The sequence below is a fragment of the Hyperoodon ampullatus genome (assembly GCF_949752795.1).
Source record: "Hyperoodon ampullatus genome assembly, chromosome: 12".
NCBI lineage: Eukaryota > Metazoa > Chordata > Mammalia > Artiodactyla > Ziphiidae > Hyperoodon > Hyperoodon ampullatus.
Genome location: NC_136925.1, coordinates 40,176,138 through 40,191,702, shown reverse-complemented (window position 1 = coordinate 40,191,702; position 15,565 = coordinate 40,176,138). Strand labels below are relative to the sequence as shown.

At 37.3% G+C, this 15,565-nt stretch overlaps 1 protein-coding gene across 1 annotated transcript in view; it reads left to right on the top strand.

Moving 5' to 3' along the window:
* AK9 (adenylate kinase 9) overlaps window positions 1-15,565 on the top strand; it is a gene marked incomplete at both ends in the record, with an annotated part of 108,014 nt that overhangs the window by 68,605 nt on the left and 23,844 nt on the right. Inside the window, 4 exons of the mRNA XM_079716719.1 lie at window positions 3,417-3,677; window positions 4,906-5,030; window positions 8,563-8,782; window positions 14,874-14,942. Of these exons, the coding sequence (XP_079572845.1) occupies window positions 3,417-3,677; window positions 4,906-5,030; window positions 8,563-8,782; window positions 14,874-14,942 (675 nt within the window). The remainder of the gene's footprint in view (window positions 1-3,416; window positions 3,678-4,905; window positions 5,031-8,562; window positions 8,783-14,873; window positions 14,943-15,565) is intronic.

Genomic DNA, 15,565 nt, shown 5'->3' with positions numbered 1-15,565 from the left:
ATTCCCATCCTGACGATTGCTCCTGCATACTTTTTAAGGGACTTATTACCAACCTCCACCATTTTACTCAGTAGTGAAGTCCCCAATCTAATATAATGGTATGGAAATATCTAAGTTCCAAGAACAACTTTTTGGAATATAACATAATCTAATTATCTATTTGGATTTCTTCAGTAATGCCCGTATCAGACCAATACATGATATCTTTTTAGCTGAAGTAGAAAGTCACAGCTGAATTTACTGCTTGTAAATTTATTGGATTTATTTTATTGCCTAATCATTTTGACATACCATTTTAACATCTAATTTCTTGTTAGACATTTTTTCATAGTAATTTTTATAGTGTGATTGTGCCATTGTGGATATGAAATAGTACTTAGGAAATCTTTGGGCATGTGATCCTTTGTTTCTCTTAATTATTTTTTTAGTATAATTCCCTAGAATGGGACTACAAGATCAAAATATATAAATCACAATATACTGTCACAACTTTCAGTAACGTTATTGCCTTGTTAAACAGAACTTATAAAACACAATTTAAACTCTTCTGGATAATTTGGGCCATTTTCATGGACCTAAATTGTCCCATAGGGATGACTGAAGTATGCCAATGGTTGTGCCCTGGCCCTGCTGGTGATGGGAGTCACTTAGGAATGTGGCCTTTTGTCTTCTTTTGGTGTTTTGTTTTCCTCTTAGTCTGTTTCACTACTTGTGATCTATTGCCTTGTTTTACTCATAACCCTGTGGACAAAAGCCTGAAATCTTAATGGTGAGTCCACACTTTTTCTGCAAATTGTCATGTATCTACATCCCTTCACTTCCTAGCTACTTATCCGCTCTGAATTCCACACAGCTCTGTCTGCCAGAGGTTTAACCTGTGGATGAATGAGGTGTCACTTCAGCAATTTCATCACTGAGGGATTTAAAATGTGATCCAAAAGTATGGTGTGAGACTGCACCTACATAATTTCGTACCACTGTATTTTCACTATTCACCATTCTCTTTTTCATTATTTTTCTCAAGTGATTCATCAACTGACTTAAATCTTATCACATGACCAGTTCTTTTTTTATTGACATACAATATTATATCAGTTTCAGGTGTACAACATAGTGGTTTGACATTTACGTATATTGTGAAATGATCACCAAGTTAAGTCTAGTAACCATCTGTCACCATATAAAGTTATTACAATATTGTGTACTATATTCCCTATGCTGTACAGCCAACCTGGACATATTTATTTTATAGCTGAAAGTTTGTACCTTTTAATCCCTTTCACCTATTTTGCCCATCTCCCTACCCCCCTTCCCCTCTGGCAACCACCAGTTTGTTCTGTATGTCTGTGAGTCTGTTTCTGTTTTGTTATGTTTGTTTGTTTTGATTTTTAGATTCCACATATAAGTGAAATCATACAGCATTTGTCTGTCTCTGCCTGACTTATTTCACTTAGCATAATACCATCTAGGTCCATCAGTGTTGTCACAAATGGCAGGATTTCATTCTTTTTTATGGCTGAGTAATATTCCATTATGTGTGCATGTGTGTACCGCATCTTTCTTAACCATTCATCTATCGTTGGACACTTAGGTTGCTTCCATATCTTGTTTATTGCAAATAAAGGCTGCAAAGAACATAGTGGTACATATATATTTTCTAATTAGTATTTTCATTTCCTTCGTATAAATACCCAGAAGTGGAATTGCTGAATCACAAGAAAGTTCTATTTTTAGTTTTTTGAGGAACCTCCATGCTGTTTTCCATAGTGGCTACACCAATTTACATTCCCACCAACAGTGCACATCCTTGCCAACACTTGTTTCCTGTCTTTTTGGCAATAGCCATTCTGACAGGTGTGAGGTGATATCTCACTGTGGTTTTGATTTGCATTTCCTTGATGATTAGTGATGTTGAGCGTCTTTTCATGTCATGCCCAATTCTTTATCTAATGATGGGATCAGTTCCACTGGAAGCACATAAACTGAGAGTGATGAAGGGTGGTCTCCTGGGGGGAATCCAGATGTGGTTAACAGAAGAAGAGTGAATAAATGCCGGGTGGCAAAGTCAACGGATATTTACATCATGTCTTCCTCTTGCTTTGTGGGTTTTTCAAACCCTTGTTTTGCTGAAACACATTTTCAGCTAACTTTCTTCATATCTGAAAATGTCATCATTTGGTTCTCATATATGTTTAACAGTTAGTATGGACATAGATTTTAGGTTGAAAATCATTCCTTTTTAGAATATTAAAGATATTGCTTTATTGTGAGGTAGCATCCAGTGTCACTAGGCTGATTTTAATTTCTTTGTAAGTCAGCTTCAATTTTTAAATATTTGAAAGCTTTTAAGAGCTTCTTTTCATTATCTTATGTTCTTAAAATTGTCCAGAATCTTTTTTATTCATTGCACTGGACACATGGTACATGTTTAATCTGAAATCATTTGTTTTTCATGCTAGGGAATCTTAGAATTTCACAGTACTACTGAACTTTTTACTTCAGCAGTCACATTTTTAATCTCTAAGATCTCTTTCTTTTCTCTGATATTTCTGTTTTCAAATATTCTTTTGTGGACTTGCTGTCTTCTTAAATCTCTTAAATTTCTTTCTTTCTTTTAAATTTCCCTATTCCTCAAGATACCTGACTCCTCTTTCTCCCGTATTTCTCTGGTATACTTGCACCTTTAATCTCTTCTCTGAACCTTTCGTTCACAAGGACAGAAGGTGATGAGACTGTGCTCCTTGCTTCCCTCTGCTACTCGAAATCCGGTACTGCCAGCCCCTTGGAGGCTTATTCCATCCAGATATATCACCATCTCCCACTCCTCCTTGCTGTCACCTACCAATATCATAGTCATTTCCCCACATTCACAAAAGATTTACCTGCTTCTCCATCCCAACTCTCCCCGTTGTTCTTGACAATTTGAGCATCCATGGACAATCCATACATCTGGATCTCTGTGGGTTCTGTGGTTTTGGGGCTTCCCTATCTCCAATACAGAGATTACAGGAGTTAATGAAGGGACCCCTAGTGTTCCAGTATCAATGGGCTTTTTGTCTGGTAGAGAGGTTTTGTTGTTGTTGTTGTTGTTTTTATCGTGCTAAGAAAGTGCCTTTCCATTCTTCCTTAATTATAGCTTTTTTAAAGGAACAAAATTAATTTAGTTTTATTAAATGCCTTTTGGCACTTGATATCAAGATGCTCTATGGTTGTTGATGATCCCTGAGGACCATGGTTGATGCAATGAATCATGTTAATTGGTATCCTAATGCTGAAACATCCTTGAGTTTGTGAAGTGATAATTCAGTCTTAGGGAGGGCAGTTAATAATAAGCCTTATGTTTTCTAAATTCTCAAAGCTTTCTTTTCCTCACTATCCTTCTATCCTACAACCCCCTGACCCACCCCCTGTGGCAGGCTCCTCCATTAAGAATATGCCTTCTGGGCCCCCATGGCTCTGGCAAAACTGTATGTGGAAGACAGTTGGCAGAAAAATTGGGCATTTTTCATATCCAGTTTGAAGAATTTCTTCAAGAAAAATTAATGCTTAAAACTGAGAAGAAAGTTGGACCTGAATTTGAGGACGATTCTGAGGATGAACAATTTGCAAAACAAGAACTTGAAGAGCTTGCAATTCAGGCCAATGTTACAATTGAGGAAGAAAATACAAAGAAGCTGGTAGGAATATTAATACTCTCCTTGTAGATAACTGTGCTTACTGGTGTTACTTTGGGGGAGAAGAATATAAGCTTATTCACTTTGTTATACAGCAGAAACTAACACACCATTGTAAAGCAATTATACTCCAATAAAGATGTTAAAAAAAAGAAACTCTATAAAGTTTCTAAGAAGAAAAAAATAGCCCATAAAAATCATTTAAGAGTCATCCTCCCCATATGTTAAATACAGATCTTACTGCTCATCTAGAATATAAAATACTGAGTTTTACATGACTCCAATAAAAAACGGAAAAGCTTTTCCTGACCAGAGTGTTATATAGCATTTATTTGGGACTATGCTATTTGATATGTCTGACCTAGACTGTAAGGTTTTCCATTATTGTGTTCTCCGTTTTCTATTTAACGTCATAAAAAATCTGTCCCAGCGCCAGTGGAGATCTCAAAATATTAATTTCTAATGATGCCTCATAAGAAAGTTTGTATATATCTCTTAGGTGTTTTCTATCTGGAGGTATAAAGAGAAAGTTCTTAATTCTAACTCACTTTTTAACCATTTCTGATATAGCTGGGCCCTTTTCTTCTCAAATGATCTCCTATAAATGGATGCAGGTACAGATTATATTCCAGATGACTGCCTGCCTGGCCCATCCTTTAATCAGGATCTAGGTTGAATAGTTATAAAATAGATGACAAAAATCAGTTAAGCTTTATAGGTGTGTGATATATATTGAACAAGGTTTTAGTAAAAATGATGAGACAGCTATCCTGAGACGATGTATGAAAATCAGTCATGCTAATTGCTAGTAACTCCTCTTAGCAATAGTAAATATCATTTAATATTTAAAACCATATTACATATTGGTTTAAAGAAAAGAGCTCAGATTTTTAAATGTTTATGAGCAACAGTATAAAAAATGACCTGAGGGACTTCCCTGGTGGTCCAGTGGGTAAGACACCGTGCTCCCAGTGCAGGGGGCCCAGGTGCGATCCCTGGTCAGGGAACTAGATCCTGCATGCATGCTGCAACTAAGAGTCCGCATGCTGCAACGAAGATCCCGTGTACTGCAACTAAGACCCAGTGCAGCCAAAATAAATAAATACATAAATACTTTTGAAAAAACTGACCTGAGAAAAACAGGTCTTATCCTAATCAACTATGTAACATAGTATTATTTATTAATATACAGTTTAAAATTTTTGTTTTGTTTTCTGATTTTTGTTTGTAGCCTCAGGAAGTACAGCTTACAGAAGAAGAAGAAGCAATCAGATTAAATCTAACAGAAAATGAGCCATTGCCTCCCAAAATCCTTGAAGCAATTCTCTCTGAGTGGTGGTTTAAGGAACCAATACGGTATCTTAATTTATATAGGCTTTTATACATTTATTGACTTTTATTTGATTTATTCTTAAAAGTTAAAAACGTAATCCAACATAAATTTAAGAATTTTCTCCTTTACTCTCATGTAAACTAGTGCTTCCACACATTAAAAACATCTAGGGGATTATTTAGGGACTTCCCTGATGGCACAGTAGTTAAGAATCTGCCTGCCAATGCAGGGGACATGGGTTGGAGCCCTGGTCCGGGAAGATCCCACAGCCATGGAGCAACTAAGCCTGTGTGCCACAACTATTGAGCCTGTGCTCTAGAGGCCGCAAACCACAGCTACTGAAGCCTGTGCGCCTAGAGCCCGTGCTCCACAACAAGAGAAGCCACCGCAATGAGAAGCCCACGCACCACAACAAAGAGTAGCCCCTGCTCGCCGCAACTGGAGAAAGCTGGCATGCAGCAATGAAGACCCAATGCAGCCAAAAGTAAATTAATTAATTAATTAATTTAAAAAAACATCTAGAGGATTATTTAAAAAATACTGATGCCAGGGACCCCACCCCAAAATAATTGAGTCAAAATCTTTAGAGGTGTGAGGTTGTGGCCTGGGCATTGGAGCTCCCCAGGGGATTATAATGTGTAGTTGTGATTAAGGATCCATATTCTAAACCTGTGTACACTCATGACGTACCAGACTCTTTGCCTTGTAGTCTTTTAACAATTAGTTAATTCCGCTGTCAACTTAAAGAATAACGCAGGGGGGTTGTGAGTTTAAATTTTATTCAGGGTCTTACTGAGGACTATAGCCTGGGAGATAGCTCTGAAGACCTGTTCCAAAGAGGTAGGGGAGGAGCCAGTACACACGTATGAATTTCTTGGCTAGGAATACATGTAGTTAAGCATATATCTTGGTAAAAGATTGCTGCTAATCACGAAGAACAGATATCCCAAGTTAATGATTTTAGTGCTTTTCTGTGTATTGGAAAATGCAAGAATCTGGGGTCATTGAAATCCTTCCTGAGATATGCATTTAACTATCTAGGGGACTGTTTATCCAAAGGACAGAGTGCCTCATCCTGTTTTTTCATCCTGAATTCTTTTCAGGGTACGCTGTCAGTAGGTGACTGCAGTGGGTTGCGACTTAACCCCCGTATAACTGGTTGATGAGCAACGCTCTTTGTTTTTGTTGCAGTGGTTGTTCACACCGCTAAATAACTGTCCATAGTCTCATCCCTTTACCAACAGCCAGGAACAAGCCTGACGCCAGACAGGACAAACTAAGAATTCCAGGCCACCACAGTTTAAGGCTTCACCTCGATTTCCTAACCAGAATCTCTTACCTTGGTATCCACCAGACGAAAGTGAAATGATACTTACAGTACTGATAATAGCAAACACTTATATGGAACTTACTGTGTGCCAGATACTGTTCTCCTATATTTTATTCATATTAATTTCCTTAATCCTTACAACTGCCCTCTGGGACAGAAAGTTTTATTTTCTCATTCTGGAGATAAGGAAACTATATCATAGAGAATTCAAATAACTGGCAGGTCCCAGTCCTCCTCTGGTCACTCTCTTTCACTTAGTCCCTGGCTTAACCAAGTAAGTGGGATTATTAGTCACTTTAATTTTAATTTCTTGTACCCTAAATTAGATCAATAGTCATAGTAAACTTAGGCATGTTGCTGGCAGGGTTTTTCTTCATTAACTTAGCTCCTGACCTCACATCACACATTTAAAAAAAAAAAAGCATATGGATTGAAGAAAAGTAAAAAGTGAAATTGTAATAGCCTAAATAAAATAGCTGAACATTAGCACTACATTAAAACTTACTACAATGAAGACTTTGTAATAGCATAAGAAATTTTACTATACAACGGTTAAGTTAAAAAAGAGGATACAAAGTTATTTATAATATGATAGAAAGTTGAACAAATGAAGAACCAACTAGAAAGAAACAAAACAAAATGTCAGTAACCTCTTGGATATGAGGTTGCAGATAATTTTGCCCTTTCTTCATGACTTTATTTCTGATTTTTCTATAGTGAGATTTATTGCTTTTATAATCAGGAAAAAACATGTTTTAAAAAGGCATCTAGGGCTTCCCTGGTGGCGCAGTGGTTGAGAGTCCACCTGCCGATGCAGGGGACACGGGTTCGTGCCCCAGTCCGGGAGGACCCCACATGCCGCGGAGTGGCTGGGCCTGTGAACCATGGCCGCTGAGCCTGCGCGTCCGGAGCCTGTGCTCCGCAATGGGAGAGGCCACAACAGTGAGAGGCCCGTGTACCGCAAAAAAAAAAAAGGCATCTGTCCTAGAGATCTAATGTAACTAATTACATTAGTTACATTACTTAGGTTTTGTATGTGAGAAGCAAGAGGGAGTTGAAGGATGTCTCTGAAGTTTGGCACCTGGATACTAGTGAGTCAGAGGAAGAGCTGTGTGGAAGGGTAACAGTGAGCATGATTTTTTGACAGTATGATTCATATATAATTCCTGAAGGGCATTCAGATGGAGAAACTAGGCAGCTTGTTGAAAATTCTAAATCAAAACTCAGAAGAGAGTTTGGGTGTAGGGGTAAAAGATTTAGATGTCATTGACAAAGAAGTAACAGCTAGAACAGAAGAGACTTTGCTGAAGGCACCTCTAAAGAAAACAACACGTATCTTACGGCCAATATATGTAAATTTGCCCACTTAATTAGAAAGAAAACAACATTTCTAAATGACAGTTACGAGCTGAAACTGTCAAATGTTCATGAAAGTCCTATTCCTTTGAAGAAGAAAACGTATATTTAAATATAAATAGTTAAACCAAATTTTAGATAAACAAGATAAACTTTTATTCAAAAAGAGACCAATATTAAATCTCTCAACTAAACCAAGCCAGGTTCTCCAAGCCTGATTGTTTTTATAAATACTCCCTAATGAAAATGTGTTAACATTCCAAGTTATTTTCATGATTCTTAAAGTTTCATCATACTTGAGCAAGTTTGATGATCCTGTCTGAATACGATCATCTTACACATGAGCCAAGAAAACATTAATAATTGTCACTGGTTACAAAGGGAGCCAGGGAAGAGGGTTATGAACTTTCCCATGAAAAGAAACATCATTAGAAGAAAAATGACTAAAAGGTAAGGATTCTCAATAAAGGGGTAGAGGGCAGCCAAGTAAACTCTTTATGTAAAACGGTGACACAGTCATTAGGCTGGTCACTCGTCCCAAGCAGAGAACTTATTTTCTCTTTCCCTGTGATCTTCTCACAACTTCTAGTAGGCTTCTAATTGATAGTAATTGTCTATAAACTGATTGACAGTACTTTTATACTATAAATATAAGTATAAAATATTATCATTTTAATCCAACTCAGTACATTTGGGAGAAGAAACAGCATGTAGAAATATCAAAAAAATAAAAGGTACTATAGGAAACTGTTTATTCATTGGGTGTCTTATGTAAAGTTGAGAGTTATCAGTACTTTTTTCATTTTTAAATCAATATTTATAATATAATATTTTAAGCCAATAAAGTAAGTTATGAAATTTCCACCTAGTTCCACAGGTTTTGTATTAGATGGTTTCCCGCGATATCCTGACGAGGTCCAGTTTCTGGGGGAACATGGGTTTTTCCCAGATGCTGCTGTTTTTATACAAGTTGATTATCAAGATGTTTCTGATCGCCTCCTTCCTACCCAAATTGGAAAGTGGAAAGTGAAACAAAGGAAGAAATTAGAAAGGAAAAAACTCATCAAGGAAATGAAGGCAAAAATCAAGGTATGTATCTGTTAAAAAAAGCATAAGAGTAAATGTGTTCAGCGTTTATCCAGTTTATAAAGTGGTCTTTACAAAAATGTAGTTTTCTGATTTTAATACCACATTCAGTATGAAAACATTTTCATCAAATATTAAGACAATTTATAATTAAAGAGTTAAGAATTATTTGAGGGCTTTATGATTATCTACATGTTAATGTTTCTCACTCCAAGGCAAGTAAAATTAAAGATAGTGGTAGCACCACAGTATCCTTATACCAGACACTGGAGCACAGTTGAAGAGGCAGCAAGTGGAGCAGACCTTGAAACACAAAGAATTAAAATTTTCATTGACTTTTTCACTAGCTCCTGGAATGGTGACACCATCCATCAAGGCCGTTTTAACCTGTAGTACAACAAATCCAGGTATTAGCTTACAACATCTTTTCTTAAACTGTAGTCTGAGAAGTTTCCATAAAATGTTCAAAAGTGTCATAGAGAACCTAGCAATTTCACTCCTAGGAACCTATCTAACAGAAATGAAAACATGTCCATGTAAAAATTTGTATGTGGAAGTTCACACAGCATTATTCATAATAGCCAAAATGTAGAAACAGTTCAATGTCCATCAACTGATGAATGGATAAACAAAATGTAGTAAATATCCAGATAGCGTCCCTTGGCTTCCAGCCCAAGGTGGCAACATAGGAGCCTCCTGAACTCAATCCACTCTGAAAGAAATCCAGAAATTAGCTGAGTGACTCCTACACGTTGGGCAGATGAGAAAATACCCACATCACCTACATCAAAACAGCTGCTGCTTGAGTGTCTAACTTCCAATCAGCCTATGCTGACTGTGATCCTCCCATTTGGGACACTGATAGGTCATGGTACCCCCTCAACTACCGGGAGCCGCTAAAAACAAACAAAGTGGCTTAAACAAGTACAAAGGCTTAAGAGATGGCCAAGATATGGGGCCAGCCTGAGCTGTGTTCATCTTCCACACAAGACCACTCTATTTTGAGGTGGCTATTGAGGTGGGAGAGGTGGCTATTTTATCTAATGGGCAGAGACCAACACATAGAGTCAAAGAAAATGAAAAAACAGAGGAATATGTTCCAAATGGAGAAACAAGATAAAATGCCAGAAACACACCTTACTGAAACAAAGATAAGTGATTTATCTGATAAAGAGTTTAAACTAATGGTCATAAGGATGCTCACCAACGTCAGGAGAACAATGCATAAACAAAGTGAAATTTTCAAGAGATAGAAAATATAAGAAAGTACCAAACAGAAGTCATAAGGATGCTCACCAACGTCAGGAGAAAAATGCATAAACAAAGTGATATTTTCAAGAGATAGAAAATATAAGAAAGTACCAAACAGAAGTCACAGAGAAAATAAGAAAGTACCAAACAGAAGTCACAGACCTGAAGAATACAATAACCAAACTGAAAAATTCAGCGCAATAGCAGACTGTAGACACATAAATCAGTTTAACAGAATAGAAAGCACAGAAATAATCCCATGCATATATTGTCAGTTAATTTATGACAAACTAGCCAAGGATGTACAATGGGGAAAAGATAGTTTCTTCAATAAATTGTGTTGGGAAAACTGTATAGCCTGCTGCAGAAGAAGAAAATTGAAAACCTACCTTACACCATACACAAAAATCTACTCAAAATGGATCAAAGACTTGAAACACAAGCCCTGAAACCCTAAAACTCCTATAAGAAAAGGGGATAAGCTCCTTGACATCAGTCTTGGCAATTTTTTTTTTTTTTTGATTTGACACCAAAAGCAAAAATAAATTAGTGGGACTACATCAAACTAAAAAATTTTCTGCCCAGCAAAAGAAACCATCAACAAGATTAAAAGGCAGTCTAGGGAATGGGAAAAAGTATTTGTAAATCATATGCCTGATAAGGGATTAAAATCCAAAATATATAAAGAACTCATACAACCCAGTATCAAAAAAAAATCCAAGTTTTTAAAATGAGCAGATGAACTGAATAGATATTCTTCCAAAGAAGGCATACAAATGACCAACAGGTACATGAAAAGGTGCTCAACATCACTAATCATCAGATAAATGCAAATCAAAACCACAATGAGATATCACCTCTCACACCTGTTAGGGTATCTAAAATTGAAAAGACAAGATAAATGCTGGTGAGGATGTGGAGAAAAAGGAGCGCTTGTGCACTGTTGGTAGGAATGTCAACTAGTACAGCCACTATGGACATCAGTATGGAGGTTCCACAAGTAATTAAAAAATAGAATTACCATATGATCCAGGAATCCCACTTCTGGGTGTATATATCCAGAGGAAACAAAGTCATTATCTCAAAGAGATATCTCTCCTCCCGTGTTCATAGCAGCATTATTCACAATAGCCAAGGTGTGGAAACAACCTGTGTCTGCCAACAGGTGAATGGATAAGGAAGATGCGGTGTGTGTATACACACACACACACACACACACACAATGGAATGTTGTTCAGCCATGGGAAAGAAGGAAATCCTGACGTTTGCAACAACATGGATGGACCTTGAGGGCATTATGCTAAGTTAAATAAGCCAGGCAGAGAAAGACAAATACTGCATGGTATCACTTGTATGTGGAATCTAAAAACAAATCAAACTCATAGAAACAGAGTAGAAAAGTGGTTGTCATGGGCTAGGAGGTGTGGGAAATGGGGAGAAGTTGATAAAATGGTACAAAAGTTCAGCGATAAGATGAATAAGACCTAAGGAGCTAATGTATGACATGATGACTATAGTTGGTAATACTGTACTACTGTATAATTGAAATTTGGCAAGAGAGTAGAACTTAAATGTTGTCACACACACAAGATAAATATGTGAGGTGATGGATGTGTTAATTAACTAAATGGGAGAAGTCCTTTCACAGTGTATATGTATCAAATCTTCACGACATATACTTTAAATATCTTACAATTTTATAAAGCTGGAAAAGTAATAAATAAATAAATAACATATTCATATAATGGAGTAGTATTCAGTACTTTTAATGAATGAACTATTGATACCTCCTACAATATGGATGACTACCAAAATCATTATACTGAGTAAATGAGGCCAGGCAAAGAAAATAGTATGTACCCTGTGATTCATTCCGTATGTATGACATGTCTTGAAAGGACACATTTATAGATCTGGGTTGAGTAGAAAGAATAGGGCTTTCAAATCTGGAACTAGGAAGACCAAGATGGGACATGAGAACAGTGTTAAATTATGTGACGGTCTTTTATACTGAAGAGAGTATGTCATTGTTCCATGTGGCCACAGGGGAAAGGAGCACCATTGGTAGGAGGAAGGTACAGGGAGATGTATTTCATTATTAGTAAGACTTTCCAAAAAGAACAAAGACTGAAGGCAGTGAGCTACTTGTCAATAGATAAGCATAGACTGAGTGGACATTTGGCAGGGAAGAGTATGGAAGAAAGCTCTCTTTGGTGTCAGAGAGCTAATCAGTTAATTTCAACTTTGAGATACTGTGACTTAAATTACTGAATACATTATCACAACTCGATACTTATTAAATTATAAATAAAGTGTTAAAACCATGAAGTTCCTCTGTCACTGCTCAGGCACAGTTGTCAAGTTCTTTTCATGCCCTCTAAGGGCATTGCCATCCATCCCTTTGCTCCACCACACTAAGATTACATGTCCCAGGCCATCCCTGTCCCACACAAAATCAAAGCCAGTCTCTCAGCCATCCAAGAACTGTGGAAGTCAGGAGAGAGGTGTGGCAGGATGCCAAGCTTCACACCATTCTACATGACATCCTTCCCTTTTCTGTTGCTGATCTCTGAAGAAAATGGGCCAAAGTGTCTGCCAGGCAAGAGGCTCTATAAACATGAGAATGGAAAAGAAAGAAGAGGGCATACCAAAGTGCAGTTACATGTTACCTCCTTGTGGGATCTGGCACCTGTAGACCAGTGTTCTCAGAGAACTCTCTGTGCTGATGGAAATGTTTTGTATCTTCACTGTCCAATACAGCAGCCACTAGCCACACATGTGGCTATTAAGCAGTTGAAATGTATTTAGTTGGTGAGGCTGAGAAATCAAATGTTTAATTTTATTTAATTTTAATAGAGCTGCAAGTGACTTGTAGCTGCCATACTGGACAGAGCAGCTCTAAAGCAATCAAGCCCCAGCCTAGACATCACATGCCCTGAGGACTTTAGGGATATGGAACAGGAAAGAGCAGATTTGCTCCTTTCTTCTCATACCCACAACTCTGCCCTGGTTCAGATTCTTTTCACCTCACACCCAGCACTCCTACGATGACCTCCTAATTGTCCTACCAGACTTCATATCTGGGCCCTCCAGGCCATCCTTCAGGCCACCTGATCTTCCTAAAACTATGTTTTGATCAAGTCACTCTGTTAAGATCTGAACTCCTCAGTCTGGCATTTAAAGCCCTCCCAATCCCGTTCTAAACCCTCTTTCTAACTTTATTTCTCAGTTGGAACAAATACAAACCCTCCTTACAGCTCCATCATACAATGTGCTTTTTCATACCCGTATCTGGGAGTTTCTTACACCATCTTCACACTAGCTGTGTTATACTATGTGAATTAAACCTTCTGACTTTATTAACTCATCTATAAAGTGGGATAATGCTGTCCGCCTTGCAGTATATTTTGAGCAGAAAATGAAAGAATATACATGTGCAGTGCTCAGAACAGTGATGGCATCTGGCAGACATGCAATAATTAGTTAAACTTCACTGACCACTACTTATTTGAGTGAAAGGATCAGAGGAAAAACAGACTCATGATATGTGTGTGCTTTATTATACATACTTTGCATTTCCTTTTGGTATATACAGTGGTTTCCTTATATGTTATGAAAACACAAAGGAGACTGTATTTTCATAACTCTACAGTTAAAGCACCTATGGTAAAACTCTGGTTTTAAAAAAGGAAATAAGAGTTTTTATAACTCTTACCCTCTGAAAAGCCACAGAGTCTCTCTGGGGCTCATGAACTATATTAATTTGATTCCATTCAGTTTTAGAATTCTATCTACAAATACTTCTTGCATGTCAACAAAACATAAATTATCTGAAATGTATACTCAGTAATTGTCAGATAAAAGGAGCACAGTCCTGATGGCCTAGACCGGAGCCCCCAGGGCATGTCTTTAGGCACTTCTCTGATCTCCCAGTATTTAAGGGGACTCCAGTTTCAAGAGTCCTGAGCCAATGAACCCCCAAACCCAAGGGTTGCTGGTTAGTTTTCATGCAAACCTTAAGGTCATATCAAAGGACCCATTCATTGCATTAGATTTAGAGACCCCTAGAAAGACTGGAGGACTACCTATACACCATATGTGTGAATGCATCCAAAGTACATGTGCTTTTCTCGCATGGATTCTTTAAGCAATTACATCTTAATAATATGATGAAAGATTATCAAACATTTTCAACAAATAGCCTCTAAGTATTTCCCTGTTTCTACATGTACAAAATCCACCTCTCCACCAAAGGAAACAAATAAGTAATCCATTTTGAAAAGGAATTCTAAAGTTTATAGAAAAAGTGACTGATCCCAAGTACCATTTATCCCTCTGGAGGGAAGTAGCTGATCAAGAGGTCCAGAGGTCCAAAGATGTAAGTGACATAATTACCACTATCACATGCCTTTCTGGAAAGTATCCTTCTGCCCAAATATTATTCCCCTTTGGGAAAAAAAATTAATATATAGAAAGTAATTTTAGGGCTTCCCTGGTGGCGCAGTGGTTGGGAATCCGCCTGCCAATGCAGGGGACACGGGTTTGAGCCCTGGTCCAGGAAGTTCCCACATGTGACAGAGCAACTAAGCCCATGCGCCACAACTACTGAGCCCATGAGTCACAACTACTGAGCTGGTGCACCTAGAGACGATGGTCCGCAACAAGAGAAGCCACCGCAATGAGAAGCCTGTGCACTGCAACAAAGAGTAGCTCGCCGCAACTAGAGAAAGCCTGCATGCAGCAATGAAGATCCAATGCAGCTAAAAATAAATCAATAAATTTTTTTAAAGAAAGTAATTTTATTATTATCCATTAATATTTTTTATGTCTCTTTCTTTAACAGGATGACATGATTTCTAAAAGAAGGGCTGAACTTATAATAGAGAGAGAGAAAAAAAGGAAAGGAGGGGAGGTAAGTAAATAAAATTGCTTTTTGCAAAAAAAAGGACACACACATATTTAAAACATATATACTTTACACATATATAAAATCTCAGCAATGTAAAATAAAAAGATGCATAGAAGTCTTTTTAAAATTTTTATTTTACGTTGGAGTATCGTTGATTTACAATGTTATATTAGTTTCAGGTGTACAGCAAAGTGATTGTTATACATATACATATATCTATTCTTTTTCAGATTCTTTTCCCATATAGGTTATTACAGAGTATTGAGTAGAGTTCCCTGTGCTATACAGAAGGTCCTTGTTGATTATCTATTTTATATATAGCAGTGTATATCTGTTAATCCCAACCTCCTAATTTATCCCTCCCCTGCACCTTTCTCCTTTGGTAACCATAAGTTTGTTTTCTAAATCTGTGAGTTTGTGTCTGTTTTGTAAAGAAGCTCATTTGTATTTTTTTTTAGATTCCACATATAAGTGATATCATATGATATTTGTCTTTCTCTGCCTGATTTACTTCACTTAGTATGGTAATCTCTAGGTCCATCCACGTCTCTACAAATGACCCAATTTCGTTTCTTTTTTGTTTTATTTTGTGTTTTGTTTTTTGTTGTTTTTGTTTTTCTGGTACT